A 23,476-nucleotide genomic window follows, 5' to 3' on the forward strand; every position below is an offset into this window, starting at 1 on the left:
GTGCTATATATCTTCATTTCCTTAGGTATTCCTTAATTTCTCTCAAAAATGTTTTATAGTTTTCAATGTATAGGTCTTTCACATCTTTTTTTATTCCAAGAAATATCTTTAACTTTTAGTATTTTAATGTAATTGTAAATGGTACTTGTAAATTTCAATTTCTGTATGTAGTATATAGAAAACAATTTAGTTTTTCATATTGACTTTGTATTTTGCATTCTTACTAAAATTGCTTATTAGTTCTAGTAGTTCTTCTGTAGATTCCATTGGATTTTCTACAGAGAGAATCATGTGGTCAGCAAATAGAGTCTGGATTCCTTTTATTTCTTTTTCTTGCCTTGTATAATAAAAAAAAGTTCTTATATATTTACTCATGCAGTAGGCCCTCTATTATCCTTTGACATTTCTTGTAGTATGGTCTTCAGGCAATGGATTTTTTCAGCTTTTGTATGTCTGAAAAAGTCTTCATTTTATCACCATTGAAAAGATATTTTGTATGGGTAGAGAGTTCTAGTTTGATGATGTTTTCTTTCAACACCAGATATTGTTCCACTGCAATCTTGCATACATTGTTTTGTCAAGAACTTGACTGTCATGCTGATGCTTGTTCTTCTCTACATAAGACTGTTTACCTCTGGCTCCTTTCAAGATTTCCTATGTATCACTGGTTTTGAGCAAATTGATTATACTGTGCATTGGTGTAGTTTTTTTCATGTTTTGGTTGAATATTAAGGTTGGGGTCCTTTGATATTCTTGGATCTTTTAAAATCAAACTTGGGAATTTTTCTAACATTATTTCTTCAAATCCTGCTTTTGCCCCTTTTCTTTGAGGATGCCAGTTACATGTATGTTAGACCATTTGAACCGGTCACAGCTTGATGATGCACTTTTCACTGTTTTTGATTTTTTTTCCCTATCTCTGGCTTCCTTTTGGTGTAATTTATATTGCTATGTCTTGAAATACATTAGTTTTTTCTTCTGCAGTGGCTAATCTGCTGTTAGTTCTAGCCAGCATATCTTTCATGTCACACTTTATAGTTTTCACCTCTATAAATTTGTCTTTATTAAAAATATCTTCCCTAGCTCTACGTAATTTTTTAACACATGGACTACCACAATAATTATTCTTTTAATATCTTTGCTAACTTTAACATATATTCTGGATCTATTTCAATTTATGTTTTTCTCCTCATCAAGGGTCACATTTTCTTGCTTTTTAGCTGATAATCTTTGATTGAATATCAGATTTTATGAATGTTCCCTTGTTGAGTGCTCCAGCAAGGAAACGTTTATATTTCCTTAAATATTCTTGAGCTTTGTTTTAGATGTAGTTATATTATGTGGAAATAATATGATAATCCAGGGTCTTACTTGCCAGTAGAGTCATATTTATTCGAAGGCTAATTATTCTCCACTACTGAGGTGAGACTTTCTGAGTACTCCACCCACCTCCCTGTGAATTATGAGGCTTTCTAGTCTGCTGGTGAAACAGCACAATTCCCAGTCCTATGTGGGCACCAGGCACCATTTACTCTAACTCTTTTGAATATGCTAAGCAGTACTCTTCTGAACACTCAAAGGGGACAGTCTACATATCCACTGAGCTTTTTGTTTGTGCATCTCCCTCTTCCACCACCCTGTCCTCCAAACTCTTACTGCCCTGGTCTCCTGGTATTCTGAGCTCCACCTTTTCTCATTATGGACTTCTCTAGGCTCTACTTAGATTCTCCCTTCTTTCACCACATCTTGGAAGCTCTCTCAAGGCAACGAGTTGGGAAAACCACAGGACTCACCTCATTTGTTACCAGTCTCTTATAGATCACTATCCTTTATTGCTTGATGTCCAGTGTTTTAAAAACCGTGTTTCAAATATTTCATTATTGTTATTTTTTCAGGCAGGAGGGTAAATTTGGTCCCTGTTATTCTATCTTGACTGGAAGTGGAAGTCTTATTTTGCACTCTTAATGTTGATAGGGTTAGACTAAAGAATCTCTTTTCTTATAGAAACAAAGACAGTGTGTATACCTTCCAAATTTTTAAACTAAAATAAAATTTTAATTAAATACATTTAAAGGACTCTAGCTTGTCCTTTAGATAATATCTATCAAAAAAGAATATGTCAGGACTTCCCTGGTGGTGCAGTGGTTAAGAATCCGCCTGCCAATGTAGGGGACACGGGTTCGATCCCTGGTCCAGGAAGATCCCACATGCCGCGGAGGAACTAAGCCCATGTACCACAACTACTGAGCCCCCGTGCCACAACTACTGAAGTCTGCGAGCTAAGGCTCATGCTCTGCAACAAAAGAAGCCACCACAATGAGAAGCCCACACACCACAACAAAGAGTAGCCCCCACTTGATGCAACTAAAGAAAGTCTGCGCACAGCATTGAAGACCCAATGCAGCCAAAAGTAAATTAAAATTTTAAAAAAATGAATGTGTCACACATATATGAAACAAATGAGTATAACTTTTGAATATACACAGAAAATCAGGAATAAGTACAAGTTAGTAAAATTCAGCAATATATTAAACTGACAATATGTCATGACCAAGAAATTAAAAATAATTTAGGAAATTTGTTAATACAATAGCTCTCTTGTAAAGTAGTTAAGAGCATGGACTCTGAATTTAAACAAACCTGTTAAAATCTCAACAATCACTTACTGGTCATATTGGGTTGGCCAAAAATGTCGTTCAGGTTTTTCCGTAACATCTTACCCAGACAAACTTTTTGGCCAACCCAATATAATTCTGGGCATGTTCCTTAACATTGCTGATCCATACTTACCTTACCTTTATTATAAAACTGACTTCCTTGGGATTACGAGAAGACTAAATGAAACACTTTGACCCACTCAGCAAAAATGTTTTTGATACCACATATTTTTTTAAAGTTACTTCCTGGAATATGCATGGAAATTGCAACGTTAGTAGTGATCTGCTCCAATCTCCAACTCTCCAGAGATTTCTTCAGGGAGGTGTACTCAGCTTTTACTCTGTACACTCCCGGTTAAACAAATGTAGATTTAAAAGTTCAAGGATTGCGGGTTAGGCATAAAAGCATTTTATAAATCTAAGACACTATTATATTATTAGGCCACAGGTACAATTTAATAGTTCACTCAGACATTTATAAGACTTGGCCAAGCTCTAAATGCATTCTGCATATCCAAGCTACATCCATTTATAGCTAAAAAGTACTTAGCCTTTGATAACCCAGTGTCCTATCTCACTCAAGAACAGATGACCTCCTTTAGAGCAGTTCCTCCTTCTTGGAATCATTTTGGACAATAGCTTTTGATTCATTTAACCAACTCACAATTCATGCATATATTAAGTCGTATACACAGTGAATAGATTTATAACATACGTAAGAAACACTGTCTAGGCTTATGCAAAATGCTGAGTGGGATATGAAATGGCATAATATTTTCTTTCATGAGAGACCAGATGTATAAAGATAAAATACTAATACTATAAATGAAAAATAATATAAAATAGAAAATGCAAGGACCAGACTAGCAACAAATAAATACTGAGCTCAGAGGAGGACAGATTGGTGTGGGGTGAAGTGGTAGAGGAAAGTTTCACATAGGAAGTAGCTGTTGAGCTAGGACCTAAAAGATCGAGTGCAAGGTAAACTTGTGGAGATGAAGGCATGTCAGGGAAGCTCCACAATGCAAGCAAAATCAAGGAGGCAGGGGATGTGTGGGATGATAGAGGCAATGAGTGAACCATGGTTGGCTCATCTGGCAGTGTATAGTGACAAGTGGGAAAGTTTTAGGGTATAGGTTTGAAAGAATAAGTTCAAGTGGAAGATTTTATCCTGCAGGTAATTAGGAATGCAGCAGAGATGGCTGGTTGACACAAATACCCACTATCCTCTCTTTCTATTGTCATCGAATTTCCTGGTTTAACGGGTTACATGTATATCTGGAACAAAGACTATTTCCCACCCACCCCTCCACCTATGAGATGTGAATGAAAGCCGTGTATGCTACTGCTTCTGGGTATGTCCTCAAAGGGAAGAGGCATGCCTCTTCCCCTTTCACTTTCCACTTTTCTCCAGCCTGCTGCCTGAACTGTGAAAGTAGAGTGTGCCACCTGAGACCAGGTGAATGAGAACACTGTGGAACAGCCGAGTAGCCAGAGAGGAGTCTGAGTCCTTGACACCCTCAGGCAACCAACACTTGGGCTACTCAGACACGTATGTTTTATTAAATATAAAGTCACTTCTATGTCGTGTAAGTCACTGTATATTACAGCCAACCCTGTGTGCTGAACTATTGCTTCCCTTAGCCAGGCAAGATCTAGGCTGGCCAGTCACCTCTGACCTTCATGTACCCGGTGTGTTATAGAAACGACTTCTACACTAACGAATTGGGAAGCTCTGTCTTAGTTAAAACAGGGAACCCCTGGAAGAGTCTGAGTAAGGAAGTGACTTGCTAAAAATTGTGTTTTACAAGAATTAATTTGAGTAACATATAGCAGATCAGTGTTGCCTGGGGCTAGAGGTGGGGATTGGAAGAATTTATAGCAAAGGGGCATGATGGAACTTTTTGAGGTGAGGAAATGTGCTATATCTTGATTGTGGTTTTGGTTATGAGTGTATATATATATATATATATATATATATATATATATATATATATATATATTTGTCAAAACTAATACTTAAAATAGGTTATATATATATGTGTGTATATAAATATATATAACCTCAATAAAATTTATTAAAGAACTTAAGTTGGCTGTGTGTGCAAAATAGGTCAATAGGAGGAGACAAGAGGTAGGGAGAACAATTTATGACTTCAAACAAACCTTTAGATTGTTTAGACTTGTTCTGGGGAAATAGTGGGAAGAATGAAATTAATAGACAAAAGACTCATTTTGAGGGAAGAAGTAGCAGAATTTGGAGACAAATTTGTCCTGGAAATATTGATTCACATGTGGGAGGATCTGGCTTTTTTTTCTGTGTAAGGCATGAGCTGAGCTTCCCCACAGGCTGGTGAAGATGCCACATCACAAAACGGAGAGGGAGGAAGATTGAGCCCACTCACTAGTTAAATATACTTCCTCAGTCTCTCCAAGTCCCTCTTTTTCATTTGTAAAATGAGGTTAATGATGCCTATAGATTGCAAAAAAAAGTTGTGAAGAACATAGAAAAAAATGTGGAAAACACCTAGCACCCTCTGGCCTGGCACCTAGTAGGCACCCTAAATGCAAGAGATAAAGAATGGTTGTAGGGCTTCCCTGGTGGTGCAGTGGTTGAGAGTCCGCCTGCCGATGCAGGAGACACGGGTTCGTGCCCCGGTCCGAGAAGATCCCACATGCCGCGGAGCGGCTGGGCCCGTGAGCCATAGCCGCTGAGCCTGCGCGTCCGCAACCTGTGCTCTGCAACAGGAGAGGCCACAACAGTGAGAGGCCCGCGTATCGCAAAAAAAAAAAAAAAAAAAAAAGAATGGTTGTAATCACACATTATAATAGAAAATAAATGAGCTTCTAAGATGATACCAAAGACTCTCCATTGTGGTTCTAGGAGGTGCTCGGACGTGAGAAAGTAACTCAGTTAATAGGAAAGACAAATCCACTTGTAAATCATGGGATGATAGGAAGGGGCGTCGGGTGAGGCAACATGGCAGTTGGCAGTATGTTTTCTAAAGGAGGAGGCTCCTTCTGCCACAGAAGTTTCAGTGGTGTATGCATTTCTCTTTACCTCCCTTGACTCACCTCCAGGAGTGGGAGTTGAGACGAAAAGAAGCTCTTATAGCATGCTGCTTAAGATTCCCCTCATGTAAGATTTGGTTCTCAGCCCACTTTCTGTCAGGCTTCCTGAGATCTGAAAGCAATGCATAAAAATTCTCAGGCTCGGCAGTGAACTCTCTTGAGCTCCAGACTGGAATTTACAGCCGCCTGTACACACCTCCGTCTGCACGTCCTGCAGGCAGGTCCAACCCAGCATGCCCCAAACCAAATTAATTACCCTCCCACACACCCGCTCCCCCTCCAGTCTTCTGTCCACGTTAATGCCATCGCCAATTTCCCAGGTACAAAATCTAGACATTTCAGTTCTTTCGCTTCTCATCTCACACTCCCCAAGATCGATCTGCTATCATTTTTTGTGGATTCATCTGTGCTCTGCACTGTGTTTTTGACTTGTGCTGCCCTAGTGAGGATTCGTCTCTCTCCCGGACCACAGCAACAGCGATCTAGCCAGTCCCCCTCCAGAAGATCCAATGTCCTGCAACTCCAGAGTGCTCCTTACCTAGACTAGCCAAAGGATGGCCCACCCTGAAGAGCTGTGTAATGGATGTACCTGTGCCCCTGCCCCCAGCTTCTCACTTGGCTAATCCAGTTAAATTGCAGAAACACAAATCACTTCCCTTTCTGAAAATACTTCAATGACTCACCATTGAATTTACAGAACAAAGTCCCCAAAGCCAGATTTCACTCATTTCCTTTCCCATGGTATCTCTTCAAGCCTTCTATGCTCTGTCTAACCACATTGAATGGCAGGCCCTGCTCCCCAAATAATGTAACTTTTTAACCTCAGAGTCAGTGGCTCATGGAATACTCTGCACAAGCTAGCTAAGCTCTTCCTGACTCAGGTCTCCTCGATGTAGCTACCTTCATTCCCCTGTCCTCCATCTCATATTCCTAGGCTGAGTGTTCCTATACTAATCTCATCGGTGGATAGCACGAGTGTCTCTCAATCAGATTTTACAGTGCTAGAGGACAAACACCGTCTCCTGTTGTCATCTCTCAATCTCCAAGGCCCTTTGAATTGACTGAGTCAGTTATTCTCACCAGTCTGAAAATAACTTATTACTTTAAGAAATGGTGATTTTTACAAAAGAAAGCTTTTAAAAGTATCAAAGAAACAGTTATTTGTTTGCAACGTACCCAAAAAGTGAATTCCCTCAACTCTACTATATTAAAGACACTTTTTAAAGTCCCTTGCAGTTTTATTATTCCAGGTGCACTGATACTATAAGAGGCCTTTGTAGTCCACTGCTATAAATGTCATTTGTTCCCATTAAGCAGGATAAGTGTATGAGATGGTTGTCTAAATTAATGTTAACTGTTTTAGACAGTATTAAGTGAGGTAATATATCAAAAATGTAGAAATTTATAGGCAACACCAGAAAATCTACAAACAACAATTGCTGGAGAGGGTGTGGAGAAAAGGGAACCCTCTTGCACTGTTGGTGGGAATGTAAACTGATACAGCCACTATGCAGAACAGTACGGAGGTTCCTTAAAAAACTAAAAATAGAACTACCAGACGACCCGGTAATCCCACTACTGGGCGTATACCCAGAGAAAACCATAATTCTAAAAGACATGTGCACCCCAATGTTCACTGCAGCACTATTTACAATAGTCAGGTCATGGAAGCAACCTAAATGCCCATCGACAGATGAATGGATAAAGAAGATGTGGTACATATATACAATGGAATATTACTCAGCCGTAAAAAGGAACAAAATTGGGTCATTTGTAGAGACATGGATGAACCTAGAGACTGTCATACAGAGTGAAGTAAGTCAGAAAGAGAAAACCAAATATCGTATATTAACGCATATATGTGGAATCTAGAAAAATGGTAGAGATGAACCAGTTTGCAAGGCAGAAATTGAGACACAGATGTAGAGAACAAACGTATGAACACCAAGGGGGGAAAGCGGTGGGAGGGCTGTGGATGAATTGGGAGATTGGGATTGACATATATACACTAATATGTATAAAATAGATAACTAATAAGAACCTGCTGTATAAAAAATAAATAAAATAAAAATTTTTAAACGTAGACATTATTTATAATTTGGGCTTTTTTTTTTTTTTTTACTGAGCTCAATACAATATATGCTTGTTCTTTCTGTGACTATATGTCAAAAGAGAAGCAGCCAAAGTTGACTAATTATTCAAATAATTCAAATAACACTCACAGCTGTCAATAACTTGGGCATTTTAGCGAAATTATGGGAAGTTGAGTTGTTAAGGATATCAGAAAAAGAGATGCTTTTGGTTCTGACTGAGCAAGTTATCTACTCAATTTTTATTTAAATTATGGAAGAGATGAAATCTAGCAGTTGATTTCAAATATTGTATTCCTTAGACTCATTTTCTTTTAAAAATTACTTTAAGAAATTGGGATATCAAAACATTGAGAATATAAATTGACCTAAATGGGCATATGTTTGTATTGTATCAGACAGCTACATTATCAATTAGCTCAAAAGCCAAACTTGAACTGTAAATGGGCACTTCTTTGTCATTTCTCAGTGAAGGCACACACTCTTTTTTTTTTTTTTTCCGGTACGCGGGTCTCTCACTGTTGTGGCCTCTCCCGTTGCAGAGCACAGGTTGCGGACGCGCAGGCTCAGCAGCCATGGCTCACGGGCCTAGCCGCTCCGCGGCATGTAGGATCCTCCCGGGCCGGGGCACGAACCCATGTCCCCTGCATCGGCAGGCGGACTCTCAACCACTGCGCCACCAGGGAAGCCCAAGGCACATACTCTTATAGATTACTTTTGGATTTTGGAAATAGTTATTATAACTTTATTCAATCATTTCTTCTCATATTTTTCCCCTTGCTAATATTTTTGAACGGTGAAAGTGCTTACAATGTATAAAAATTAGACACAAATTTTTACTCTTTAGAAAATATTTATTGACACGTTTTAATTTTCTTTCCATTTTCTGAGAAATAAACATAATACACAAAATACAGTAAAATGCACTTTTCCCATTTCAAATAAATATAGTTTACTCTTATAAAAAATTTAATAATCTGTGAAATTCACCATAGTATCTTAATCAGTGAAATAAGGCAAAGAAAATCTCTAGCTAAATTGTCACTTATTTTTATGATTCTCTCAACTTTTTGCTGGGGAAAAGGAAAACTATTCTCTGTAGAATTATATTGAGACTTGGAGACTGCCACTTCTTGTTTGGAGAAAGCAAAGATAAGTTCCTTTACAAAGTGTTTAGTGTCAAAAAGAGTCTCAGTTTGGCAGAAAGATAATATCCAGGTCTTTGCTGAATGAGCTAAGTTATATGTAAACTTTTTTGTTAATACTTCCTAGAGACCAGACTACATTCTGAATTATAATGATTCCTTTGTATCACACTAGTCATTTTTCAAAATTAGTGGTTAAGTATTTAAATTAATAGTTATGTATGTAATATAAACCCAAGACATAATTTTAAAGCTCTATTAACAGGGAAGGTTAAAAACAATGCTTCTATAACAGGACGAATGTATCCATTTCACAATTGTTATGCTTAAAGTTATAAGAACTGAAATCTACTGAATTATACAGACTTAACACAGACTCATATACACATATATCCCTGATCAGTTTAAGACAATGTTTAAGTTTGCTCTTGTAAGTAGTAAGAATATTTTTATTAACCAGCAAAAATCATGTTTAGGTAGTCACCAATCTTCAGAGTGTACTTATGTATAGCCTATTTACCCTCAAAAGAATATATCACCAAGTAATAAAAGTCATTAGTACTGTCTAACTTCCTATGTTAGCAGTTATTTGGAACTTTATATACTAGCAAGCTTATGGAAGTGAATCAAATTTACTATAGCTCCAATCCCACAATAGCATGGCTCATTTACATGGATGCAGAAATGCTGGTCGAACTATGCCAAAGCATAAACCCCAAAGCATAACTGTGTCCAGTAAAAATCTTACACAGGCTATAAAGTGGGTATTACATCAGTCCTCAGCATTATAAAGGGCATCAACTATTGTCCAGGTGGTGCCTTATAATATATATACTTTTCCCACTTTCTTCTAAAGGCTGGAACATTATGTGCTTGGGTATCCTTTTATGGCAACATTTTTATTTCTACACACTTCTGAAACAGTTAAGTGTCTGCTCAAAAAATTCACAAGTCCAATAAAATAAATTTGTGGTTTTCTTCTTTGACAGTCTTTATAATTCCTCCATCTCAAAGTGTGTGTTGAAGCTGTTTGCCATGGATGTGTGTTCAAAGATCCTTGACAGGCTTGGTTTCAACAGTTCCACTGAGTGACAAGGCAGGTGCTGATTGGTGTCATTCTTCAGGGCCGTCATTTGGTCTGTCCCAGGCTCCCTTCTATCATAGTAGAGAGCCCAGAGCAGAGTAATGGTGAGAATCATGGCCAGGATCTGTGTCACTCCAATGGAGATCCCCAGAAACCTGAGCACCTGCAGTTGTTTGGTTCCTCTCAAAAAAGAATACATCTTCTTCCCACAACCCTGTAAAAGAAATAACACAGTCAATGTTACTTTGGATGTGTTACAGTGGGTCAAAATAGTGAAAACAAGTCATCTGTATCAGTTAGTGGAACCAAACGACTTGAGTTATAAACTTGAAGACAGTGACTCTCAACAGGGAACCCTTATGAGCAGCTGGAGGAGAGATAGAGGTGTGCACTCTTTGAAAAGCCTGCCCATGTGATTCTGAAGAGTCTACTCCTTCTGCTGGCTTCCCCACAATCTGAAATTGAGACTGGTATAAAATACAACATCTAGAGCAGGGGTTGGCAAAATTCTTTTTGTAAAGGGCCAGACAGAAAATCGTTTAGGCTGTGCAGGTCACACGGTCTCTACTGCTATCACTCGTCTCTGCCACTGTAACAGGACACAGCTATAGACAGTATGTAAATGGATGGATGTGCCTGGGTTCCAATGAAACTTCACAGATCAAAAGACAGTAGGCCAGATTTGGGGCTTAGGCCGTATAGATGGATGACCCCCTGATACAGACTGATCGAGATTTTTGAAAATAATGTGTCATTATTATTATTATTTGTATTCACTGTTTGATTATAGCTCATTTGGTCAGACAGTTTTCCTTAAAGATCAAGAATGTTTCCCCAGTCTGTTGCTGAAACTTGCCAGTGAGTGGAAATCAATCTGTTGCCTTCCTCCTACTGCACACGTGTGCACACACTTCTGTCCACTGCCTGTAGCAGAAGTACACATGGGGGAATTTCTATCATGACACCAAGTTTTAATTCTACCAGGTAGGGGTTTGAAAAGTACCTTTAGCTCCCCTTCAGGCTAGAGACAGCTGACTTCAAAAGATTAGCAAGGTTTCTGTTTGTGCTTAGTTTTAACTACAAAGGCTAAGGAGTGCCTGTGGTAGATATAGAAGAGATTTCTGAAAGAAGAGGAGAGGAGGGGAAAAAAAGTTAAGAGAAAGAGGAGTCATGACCGAGGAAAATGGGGGGCAGGAGGAAGCAAAGAAAAGAAGGTAGAATGGGTCTAACAATTGTCATAAGTTACCTATTAGGTGATCAATGCATAGGCTACTTGCCCTGTCTCTAGTGAGCCCACAGCATAGAAAAGATAATTTACCCTTCAAAAGGGAAGCTGATTCTAAATTAAAGTGAAAAATCTAGAAAAAGTTAAAATTATAATAAAATTCACGAACTTTGAAGATTCTGAGATTTTTCTCTATTTGGACGATAACAAATTAGCCTGCCACAGTTTCATGGATGTTGCAGAAGACAGAGACAAAGGGCTTTATTACTTATAGCAATAGCAATAGCCAGGGTACATGCCAGTTCCTCAAGTCCCAAGGGCAACGTGAAGAAGGCCAGATGATGCCTGCACACACAGAGGATTACATTATGGGAAAGGAACCCCAAGCTTAGGGAACCCTAATATTTTATAATGGGCAGTAAGTGCACCTGCCCCTCATATTGGAGAGAGACATTATCTTCATTATACTAGACAGTAAACAAACCTGCCCTCTTCTCTGAAGGGAGACACCGTCTATCTTCAAGGCTGTTTTCTATGCAAACACCCTTGAAAAGACAGTCCAGAACAAAGGCAGCCAGTGTCTCTACTTGTAAGACACACACAAATGCAAGAGACCCATGGAAAATTATCTCCCAACAAGAACTCGACTTTTTGAAGCTTTTATTCTGAGTTTGGGATAAAAGTGACTCAGTGCTTACCCTGCTGAGGCAGTCACATGAATAAAAGGAAACTGATAATTATTAAAATAACTGCCTCCTTGTTTTATTCCCCAGATTCCATAAGTAACTAAATCAAGGAAAGCAAGACTATTGAATCAGTTGCTAATTTGTGCATTATACTGGAGGAGAGGAATGAATAATATGTAATTCTTAGATTTCCAAAGACACTGATCAGTAAGTGTACCCTCATAAGCCATTACTCTCAAGAAATAAAAATAATGTAGAATTAGTCACAGACCCATTTCAATAACTACCATTTTTGGTATACTATGTAATGCAAATTAACAGCAAAACGTTAGCAAAGTTTCATCAATTTCACCAAAAAGGAAGTTAAAATATTTATAATTAATACTACTTAACACTGGTTTAGTAAAATCACTTCTCTGGTCTTCATACCTATTTAATACACACACACGGTGTGTGCATGGGTGCACGCGCACATGCGCATGTGCGTGCGCGCGCGCACACACACACACACACACACACACACACACACACACACACACACACACTGTGGGAAACCAAAATAGATGTCACAATCTCCGAAATGCAAATATTTTTCAAAGAGTTCCACTCAGGTAGTCTATCAGAGCCCATTCACTCTTATGCTTATGTGTAATTCCAACAAGCATCCTTATAGGACACCATATAGATCATGACCTGTAGAGTCAGAACTGTGAATTCAGATCCCTCCTCTGCTACTTATCAACTATGTGACTTTGGGAATGTTACTTAATCTCTCTGTGCTTCAGTTTTCTCATCTGAAAACATGAATGATAATAGTGCCTACCTGTTTGGGATGTTGGGAGAATTCAATGAACAAGCACATTTAAACATTTAGAATGTGATCTCACATATGGTAAGAGCTCAGTAGGAATCAGATGTACCTGGTACGTCAGCCCACAGAAGATTAGAAAGCACAAATTAAAAGAGATGCAAAATCTATGAAAAGCAGGTATTAATGGACAAGAAGGAGTACAACACCTTTTTAGAGTATAAAGTACCAAAAGTACAGCATTGTGTCACCACCGATTATTAATGAAACAGTCCTTGCCCACAAGAGCCAAGGTGGAGGTCACTGTTGCTCAAGACAGCGATGTAACTATCCAAAAAGATTTTTGCCACTGAGATGATGGATCATGAGCCTCGTCACGAAGCAGAGAAATCTTTAACATAGTTTGAAAAGAGACAACCAAAAATACTTAATTAAGAGGGTTTAGCTTCAGACATTTGGGAAATTAATTTATATTAACTTATCATTTAACATCATTGCTAAGTAATGCAGCACCAGATCATCAAATCCATCTTTAAAGAAATTGATATAAAATGGCTTTGCATTGTTCAGTTGATTCCTTAACTATGTTTTCAGTATTTATTACAAAGATGGTTCTTTAATGGATAAAGAATCAGCATGCGATACCAATATGTTGGTAATAATAATAAATTCCACAATTAAAGCTAAACTACTCATGAAATACATATGCTGATGATTCAACCTTGTGAAATGCTGTAAGTCAATTATTGTTTGATTTCTACCTTTTCAGTAGTCCCTGGTGCTTAAATTTTACCATATAGTTCTTCCTGTTGGTATAAGATCTCCCACCCCTTTAGACTAATTCACTCTAAGCTGAATGTGCAGAAAAGGTAATATTTTTTTTTAATCTGTGACTAAAACAAAGCAGAGATTGATAACTAAGCTACAGTCTACTGTGTTTCATATTTTGGCATCAGGTAAAGTCTCTTTCAATTTTATTTTAAACAATCACATTTACCCAAAAATAAGGTACAGCAAATTATATCATCTAGGATGGTTTGGGAATGTGATATATTAGATAACACCGAATGTTCTAGAGTGGGAGGGGAACTTGGAAGTCAATAATTCAACTTTCTAACTTGTAAAAATATGGCTAAAAAGCACTTCTACAGTGCCATCCACAAAACTGGCAGAGAACAGTCTCTGAATAGTCTCTCCCCTACATAAACAATGAAAGCACTAGCAAAAATTGTGAGAATCAACTTTTTAGAACTCTGGAAATTAACCAAACACTTGCAGCAATCTGGGGAGCATTTATTCAAGAAAAGCACCTGAACCTCAGTAAGAACAAAAAGCTTTGTGGCACTTTAATTTGCCTTATTCCCATCTCCCCTCCCCAGCTCTGCAGGAGCCTTGAAAACAAACAGCCCACGATTATGGTAAAAACCCGTGGTCTGGCAGCCACCAAAGGCAACAGAATAGGGCTGGAGCTCCTTCAAAGCCCCATTCTCAGAGAATTGTCATTATTTGTCCTATCTGGTGGTTCCCTGGAAGAGCTCACTTGCAAGGCTGTCTTTATTTGACTGGACTTGCAGCTCAACCAGGGCGACAGCCTTTTCCCCTGGGGATAGTTGTCAAAAGCATTTAGAGGTAACTGTTCAACACTGAGGCTGCCTGAGGTAGTGGATAACAGTTGCACACAATGGGCTAGTCAAAAGTTTAAAAGGAAAAACTGGAGAATGTGAAATCCATAGGGGGTTTGGCAGAGCTCTAACATATTTGTGGGGATCTAGAAAGTTACACATGTGAGTAGAGCTCTGCTCAAGCCCAGGGCTGTGCACAAGCTCAGGAAAGACCTAAAAAGGCCCTAAGATCTCACTTCTGGTTAACCTTGAGGCTCTGTACACCCTTGGCAAAGGCTGGGAGACTTACTGGTTCCAGGTATCTAAAGGAAACTTCAGTTCATTCATTAAGTGACCACTAAGCTAAGTGAGCCAAGATTTCAGTGGCCACACAGGACAGCGAGTACAGACTTTACAGAATTAGTTCAGAAAAGTAATTAATGAACAAACACAAACAACAAACTTTGGGAAGGGGGGAGAATCTGATTTCCAAAGTTGCCACATTATATTATTTTAAATGTCCAGTTATCAACAACAACAAGAATTATAACACATGCAAAGAAACAAAAATGTATGGCACACACACACACACACACACACACACACACACACACACAAAAGCCATCAAAAAAAAAAAAAAAGCTCTTCTAAAGAAAAGGACTCCCTGCTTCACTAGACAGCCCTTTCCACACGTGGACAACACTAATTCTTAACAAGCATTTCCCTGTTGAAAACTGTCTTCCTAATAAGGATGCAGTAGTCCTAATTCTGCTCTTGTGACTTGTTTTCCATAAGGTAGAGAGCCATATTTGAAGTGTCATCACTTTCCCTTTAACCACTCGCTTCCCTAGGCTAAATATTCCTATAGCTCTGTCATGTTTTCCAAATATAGACACTTCATCATCCTGATGATTTCTTTCTGGATGGTGTTGATTCTGTCAATGTTCCTTTGAAAATAAAACTGATTTCTAACTCTAAAAAACTAGAAAATGCAATGAAATATTAAGACAATCCAGGCTGTTGTGAATGGGTTTGGATGCCAGTGAAAAAAGCTTTTCAGTTCCACCAGAAGAGTGGACATGGGATTGTATCAATCTTGCTCGGTCAGGACCTGGCCTCCTTAGAGATCACTGGGCCCGAAGATTGTCTCCCTGTTGAGGTGGGCAAGGGTCGTTTATTCAAAGCAAAGGTTCTAGTGAGACTCCTCAGTTTTTATAAATAAGTCAATCTTATTACTTCCTCATTTAGTTTACAAAGATAACCCCCAAACAAGACAGAATTTTAGTATTTAGTTTAGTACTGTTTGTTATCGGAATTCATTACATTATATTTTATTATTCTCTATCAGGAACTCCTCAGAAAGAGGTGTTATCTACAGATTATTTAAAATAAATGAAATCAATTGATGTCTCTAGGTACTCTAAATTGTATCCAAATGTCAAACCAGACCACCAAATTCTGCCACGCTGGAATGTGTTAACCTGTGCCCCTGCGTATTATTTTCCACTGAAGTGTATTTTAATGTTACTGAAGAACACCATAAGAAATTTCTCTACAAAATTTGTGAAAAATAATATTGAAGATATTTTCCTAGATAACTTAGAGTAGTAGATATAAAATCCCACTGGAAAAAAATACTTTTGGATTTTGCTCCCTTTGAAACATTAGAATACTTGCCCTCCAAACATTCAAATGATGCAGGTGATTAGGTGCCATTTCACCTGGGCTTTCAGAAAGCTCAGGGGCAAATACGGAAGTCAACCACAATTACCCCATTTGCCTTCACATGAAGCATATCTAGCTACTCTTTCCTTCATCCTGACTTTCCATTGCTATTTATGTAGCTTTCCCTTCCAGTTTTATCAAGCTATAATTGACACACAGCACTGTATAAGTTTAGGGTGTACAGCATAATAATTTGATTTACATATATCATGATATGATTATCACAATAAGTTTAGTGAGCATCCATCATCTCATATAGATACAAAATAAAAGAAAAAGAGGAAACATTTTTTCCTTGTGATGAGAACCCTTAGGATTACTCTCTTCACAACTTTCATACATAGCACACAGCAGTGTTAATTATATTAATCACGTGGTACATTACATCCCTAGTACTTATTTATCTTATCCGATGCTACTTATTTGTATTATTCATCCATTGTATCCTTTTGTTGTAAGCTGCATTAAATCCTTTAATAAAAACAGATACAAAGTATAAATATATAAATAAAAGCACAAATCTCTCTACATGGCACACAATTTGATATTTCTTTGGTAACTTAGGAGGCATTGTAGAAACTTGCAGCATACTAGGTATCATGCTGAATTCCAATGAACTATTTACACAATTACTTAAAGTTAAGGATTAACTTTCCAAAAGAATATTCCTCTTCCTGAGAAGACAGTATTTTTCCAGATTTCTGTGTATAAAATAATTGTCTGCCTCAGCCACTCTTTAAATTCTTCGTAGAAGCAGCTCCAGGGTTTACTGTCCATTCTGCATCACCCTCTTTGAAGTAATTCAGTCTGAACACAAGTTGTGAGCTTATTCTGAGCCAGTCAAATAATCACGCATAAGGTTTACACTTTTTCAGTGTAAACTCGGAAGTTTTTGTTGAAAAGCAAGACACTAAGTCTAGAGAAGAAAAAATGGAAATATGTCTCTGTAATCTATTGTACTGTTCATAGATATTTAGTTGCATAAACAAACATTTCTGTTGAGTGGGTCAAAAGGGGAAATAGAAATGTTAGAGTTCAAAACTGCATTCCACTTCACAAAGGTTTTTTTATTCAAAATAGGAAGGAACAGAATTGCGTTTATTTGCTTTTCTCAAAATAAAATACTCTGAGGTGATTTATCCTGAATATGTTTTCTTCCTAGATAAAACCACATTAATAACCTCAGATAATTCAAAGGTATGAATAAGACAAGTTAGCCAGTCTACTTTACTTGCTGCAATATTAAAATTCTGGTCGACTGTAAATAACAACAGTACCTTTTTATCAGAGAAAAATCACTAAACCCCATATTTCCTGGAATCTATTTGAAGGCACGTCAGGATGCCTCATTTCACTTGAGGAAATTATACACTTGAAATTATTCTCTGATCTGTCTCCAAAATGAGTTTCTAAAATTAGAAGAACCCCCGTGGCTTTTCGGTACTCAATATTCACAAGCCACATCAAAAAATTAGGCAGACCTCTAATGTGCTTATGAAGATAAAGTATAAATAAAATCTAGGTGCCAATACATGCCAGTATTGATATTCCTGTTGTTGAGTTTTCATCATAAACAGAACTCCCAAGTTTGAAATGACGTGTTAATTACCAGGTACAAATATATAATATTCAGACCTATTTATTTTAAAATTGAAAGCTGAGTGATAGCAGTTCATGAGTTCATGAGCTTTAAAGAGGTTGGAACAAAAGTTCTCCACTGATAATCATAAGCTCTGCAGGGAAATAAATCCTTCCTTAAAAAATAAAATTCAACAGCAAGTAATAAAATTTACTACAGGATTTTCTGTTCTCTGAAGAATAAAGTTAGCCAAACCCATACATGGGAAATGCAGTAGAAAAAGTCTTCATGTATCTCAAAAAACTCACATCTCATTTAATCCTCACAAGTTCCCCATTAGAGAAGCATAATCCTCAAGTTTAAATGACTGTGTTTATTGAACATGTGTCATTTTCACCAGATATGTGGTTATAGAGAAACTAGCTTCAGCAAACTCAGAAGGTGGTATTCTCCCTAGGGAGGTGAGGTCCAGGGGCAGGCATTCCCTGCCTCACTGAGCAGAACATGTACAAAGCCCTCATCAGACGTCTCTCACTGGGCCCTTCTGTCCCCTAAATATTTGTCCTTAAGAAGCGGGAAGGTGTGAAAACAAGCAAAGTGGGAAACCACATGAAGTCCCCAAAACCCTGACCTAAATTCTACCTTCAACCAACACAAATAGAACTAGAAAATGAGTATTTTCCTGTATTACTAGCAAAATTCTGGGCAATTTGGTTAGTTAAAAATCTAATCATAGATCACTAATTTTTCTATTTACTCTAATAAATATGTTAACAAGTTCCTGTTATTGTCATTAGCTACCACCATGCATTGAAGATTTGTGTTTATTATGTGCCTAGTGGTTTGCTAAGGGTTTCTTAAGTAGCTCTATTTATTTTTATAAGACCATAATGAGGTAGGTACTATTATTATCTCATTTAATAGACAAGAAAATTGAGGTTTAGAAGTGAAAAAAAATCTATAAACACTCAGCCTTCTCCTCACCATGTACTCCACATCTTGAAATTTTAGTGCCTAACTGAAGTATGGGCTTTGGAATCAAATAGATCTCCGTTTAGATACTTACTAGCTCTATGAAATTGGACTAGGTCACCGAGCCTCTTTGTGCCCCACATTTCTCATCTGTAAAATGGAAATAATAATACTGTACCTTCACAGAAATGTTTTAGGGCTGAAATGATGTAATGTATATAAAATACTTGCTCACAGAGTTGTGTATGTGTCTCCTATTTGAAAAATCCAATGTGTACTTTTCAATCCCTAATTTACTTTAACTCTCAGCTATTACTGTAGTAGATACTACAAACCTGCACTATTCTAAGGGTTGTAAACATGCTAATTCACTCACCAAACAACTTGAGATGGGTACTCTGGTTATCCTCACTTTACAGGTAATAAAAATGAAGCACAGAGAGGTTTAAAACTTGCCCCAGGTCACACAGCTAATAAGGAGTAGAGGGAAGGTTTAACCCAAAGAGTCTAGTTTTGGAACCTAGCCTTAACATCTGAACCACGTTTCTTCACTAAGGAAAACTCATTCTTAGAATCCTCTCCTTCTTTGACTTTCAGGACACTGCTTTCCATTTCTTCTCTACCTACAATAGGTGCCTTCTCCACTGCCCTTATGGGTTTCCATTTCCCAACTTCTGTCCTCTGCTGCATACCTTACACCATCTCTTTGTGTGGTCTTACCTCCTCCTGTGCATGTATTGCCTCATACACACTGATAACACCTGTAAACTGACAGTCCCCCCACCTGCTCTAGGCTGTTCTCTGCTCTTCACGGTAGGTGGCATTTTCTAGGGGAACACAGCCTCCTAGCCAGAGACCACATTTTCCAGCTTCCCTTGCAGCTAAGCACAGACATGTGAACCAAGAGAATGTGAGCAGAGGTGCTGAGGGCAGAGCTTCATGTACTGGACGTTCTCCTTCCTACTTCCTCCTCCTCCCAATTGACTGGAACTGGAGGAAAACAGGGGCAACTTCGGAAGACAGGTGTCATAAAAGGTGATGCTATCTCACCCCTGGGTCCCTGGGTGAACTTGTGCAGCAGGGCTGCCTGGCAGCCTGGACCAGCTGAGTGGTGCATGAGAGAGAAATACGAGTCCTACCTCATCCAAGCCACTGTATCTGGAGTCAGCACTTTCCTAATTAGTGCACACAAATCCCAGATCTCTGGCTGAGTTCCGTCTCCTGAGCTTCATACTTCCTACTGGGTTTCTGCACATGGAGGACTTGACAGGAACCTTAAACCCAGCATTTTCAAAGTGGAACTAATCAAATCCTATCACTCCCCTCAATGAACAGCTTTCTCATCTCTCTAGGGTCCAAGTCAATGTCAGGTGTCCTTGTCCTTGCACCTTCCCTGTCACTCACTCCCCACACCCACCCCAATCATCATTCAGTTCATTCTCCCTCTTAAATATCTTTCATATTCATCTCCTTGCCCTCCTCAGTGGCACACCTGAATTCCAGCCCTTACAATCCCTCACAGTGAATTACCTGCACAGTTTCCCACCTGATTTCCCCCCGTCAAGACCCAATTCTCACCTCAACTTCTGCTCCACAATGCCGACCTAATGATTTTTTTTTTTTTTTTTTTTTTTTTTTTTTGCGGTATGCAGGCCTCTCGCTGTTGTGGCCTCCCTCGTTGCGGAGCACAGGCTCCGGACGCGCAGGCTCAGCGGCCACGGCTCACAGGCCCAGCAGCTCCGCGGCATGTGGGATCTTCCCGGACCGGGGCATGAACCCGTGTCCCCTGCATCGGCAGGCGGACTCTCAACCACTTCGCCACCAGGGAAGCCCAACGACCTAATGATTTTTCAAGCACATATCTAAAGTTGTTACTTTGTGCAGTACTTTTTCAGGTCAAAATATTATAATGGCTTTCATATCAGTACCTTCTAAAGGCAAAGTTTGCAAGTCTCTACTAATAAAGCACAAGAGGAAATTTGCTTGAATACTGAATAGGTAACAGGAAGCTCACAACTGAACTATGTTGAGAAAGAGAATGAAAGAAAAGAAGAAGGCATTTGTATACCTGAAGCAAAACTGGCAGAATAGTTCAAGGCCTGATTAGATCAAGCGAAGCTTGAATGTAAAAGGGATTCATCCCCCCTCCACCAAGACCAAACTCGTCCTACAGGGCTTCAGATGATAAAACAGATATCACCCCAAGTCCGAGTCAACCTGATCCCTGCCAGCAGTTACGGAGGAGATAATGAAGTCAGCAGAGAGGCACGAGGGAGGGTTTTGCCTTTATACAAAAGAAAACTGAGAATGGAACTTCTTAGGTATATTCCATCTAAATAACCCCTGGGCTTGAAAGCTGCCTATGGTTCACTATCTGGGCAGGAGATTCTTTGTGTGTTTATCTGAGAATAGAGCTTCATTATTAATAAATCAGAATCCCATGGCACCTCTGTTCTCAGTTTTACTTTCCTAACCATGTTTCAAATTTGTGAACCTGTTTGTCACTTCATTCGGCAACTATTCACAGACTTCAGGATAAAATGCACGCGTTAGCAGGATATACAGGGCTCTTCATGAGCCAGCGTCTGCCCTGTCCAGCCCTCCTCACGCCTGTGCTCCCGCTGTGCTGTCTCGCTTCCAGCTCTAACTCTGCACCATTGCCTCTGCCTGAAATGCCCTTTTGGGCCCCATACCCCCCAAATGATTTCTGCAACTGGCTAACACCTGCTCAGCTTTAAGATTGGAGGCCCAGTGAACTACTACCCGCTCTGTGGGCTCTCACTGCACATCTCAATCGCAAAGACAGTGGCAATGAAGGACTGCCCACCCAGTGTCAGGCTCCTTCCTGTGTCCCAGTCAAGATCATCTCATTCCTACCTCTTCTTTTAGCCACTGATGTGAGGATCATTTCTATGCAGATGTGATCAACCTCACATCAGTGCAACTGGATGGTGCCTGGCCAGGGGCCTAAGCTGTTACCTCTTGCTTCCTGCCTTGGGCTTCTCTTTCAACACTTGCCCCTAATTTTGTTTGTTTGGGGTGTGGAAATTTACTTGGTCCCAAGAAGAATCTCACTAGCAGCTTAAGAGCTGGATTTCCTGGGAGAAAAATAATCCATCCCACAACTAGGTAGAGATTGCCATAAGGCCACACCCCCATTTCCCCACCATGTCCTTTTGTACCCACAGTACTCTGTCATGTTTCTTCCTCTGGCTCAGAAGTGCTGAGATAATATTTCTATGTGTAGGATGTTGTGTGTGAAAATTATAAAATAAAAGTTGTTTCTATTAGTCAAAGCAGACATATAGTACTGACTCACCTTCCTAATTCTCACAAAGATGATGACAGGGGAAGAGTGTTAATAAAAAGTGTTGAGAGCTGAGATACTTCCCCCCAAAATTGTACACGGATTATAAAACAAATACCGTTTGCCAAGGACAGCAGCATGCAAAGGAGATGGGTGAAGAAGGACCTCCAATCTGGGTGAGGGCTGAATTCTTAACTCTCAGCTCACAGAAAGGTTAACACACAAATGAGAGAATAAAAACCTCAGACAAGCCATCCCACACGGTCACCATGAGCTGCCCCCAGCTTTAACCCGGGGGAGCACCCCTGCATGTCCATTTACTATCTGTGAGCATTGGAGACCTATACACACCATCACCATCTGGGTTCTTCATCTGGCAAGTCAGGACTCAGAAAGATCACATCCCCTTCACATTCACACCCCTGCCCTCTTCCATCTCTTTATTTGTATGTAGAGGTTTCCTGTTACTCAGAAAAGAAATAAACAACCTTCTAAAGAGGCAGAAATGGCGTGGAGCAAAATCATTTGCCGCAAAGGAAATTATTAAGAGTATTTGATATTCAAACCCAATACGCCATGGAACATATCAAGACTAAGCCTCCAAAGAACAAGTGTCCCAAAGGCACACAGCTTCGTAGAAACCATCTTTCTGTCCGGCCCTTACATAACCTCTGTGAATAACTATTCTGAAGAAGCAGTCAATCTCTTTTAACAGTAGTTTTTCTCCTAACTACAAAACAAAGAAATGTGGTTTTGGAAGCATATTTTACTTGACTCTCTCCCTCTCGGTTTTACATTTTGATTTGGTCCATTTGAAGTAGGGCCTGTTGTGAGCTTGTTTACATCCATTTATTTTTCTTGAGGTGGCATACAGAGGAGGAAAATGCCATTTCAGTTTCTTTGAGGAGGTGTTTTTTTCTTCATTTCCTACCTGAGAGCAAACACTGCAACTATTCCCTACAACTGTGGTTCTTCACACTTTTAGGTATGGAGCCCCAAGAAAAGCTGATGAAAGCTATAGATCCTACTCACTGAAAAATGCATATAAAATATCAAAAACAATTTCAACAATACCACTTTTCTCTGGAAGCCCATCCAAGAACACAGGTCCATGGGCAAGGGGTTAGAAGTCCCTGTTCTACCAAAACTTTTTTTCTACCAGCCTTCTTTATTCCCTCTCTCGTCTTATTCTCCAGTCAAGTCTAGAACTTTAGTAACTGGTATGATGGAAAACTCGGCAGGTGAAAGAAGGAAAAGACGCATCTCAGTCTTGTATTTTACCAACTTAAACTCTGAGTCTGAGGTTTTGCTGAAGCCAAGTCTCACACCCACTGTTTAGACAGTGTGGTTACACAAACAGTCCCAAATTGCAGGGTAGGAAGCAGTCAGGAATCGTTGGTCCAGGCCACCTCCAGGGGGGCTTATACACTGCAGTTCCCTAGGCTAAAAAAATACTCTTCAATGGATCTTTGCATGGCTGGATCCTTCTCACCAACTGGTCTCGGTTCAAATGCCACCTCCTAAG

At 39.2% G+C, this 23,476-nt stretch overlaps 1 protein-coding gene across 1 annotated transcript in view; it reads right to left on the bottom strand.

Annotated features, from left to right (window-relative positions):
• Window positions 1–8,663: 8,663 nt before the first annotated feature.
• TSPAN12 (tetraspanin 12) overlaps window positions 8,664–23,476 on the bottom strand; it is a 66,013-nt gene continuing 51,200 nt past the window's right edge. Inside the window, exon 9 of the mRNA XM_060020790.2 lies at window positions 8,664–10,262. Within this exon, the coding sequence (XP_059876773.1) occupies window positions 9,957–10,262 (306 nt within the window). The 3' untranslated portion in view covers window positions 8,664–9,956. The remainder of the gene's footprint in view (window positions 10,263–23,476) is intronic.

The sequence above is a fragment of the Delphinus delphis genome, chromosome 9 (assembly GCF_949987515.2).
Source record: "Delphinus delphis chromosome 9, mDelDel1.2, whole genome shotgun sequence".
Taxonomy (NCBI): Eukaryota; Metazoa; Chordata; class Mammalia; order Artiodactyla; family Delphinidae; genus Delphinus; species Delphinus delphis.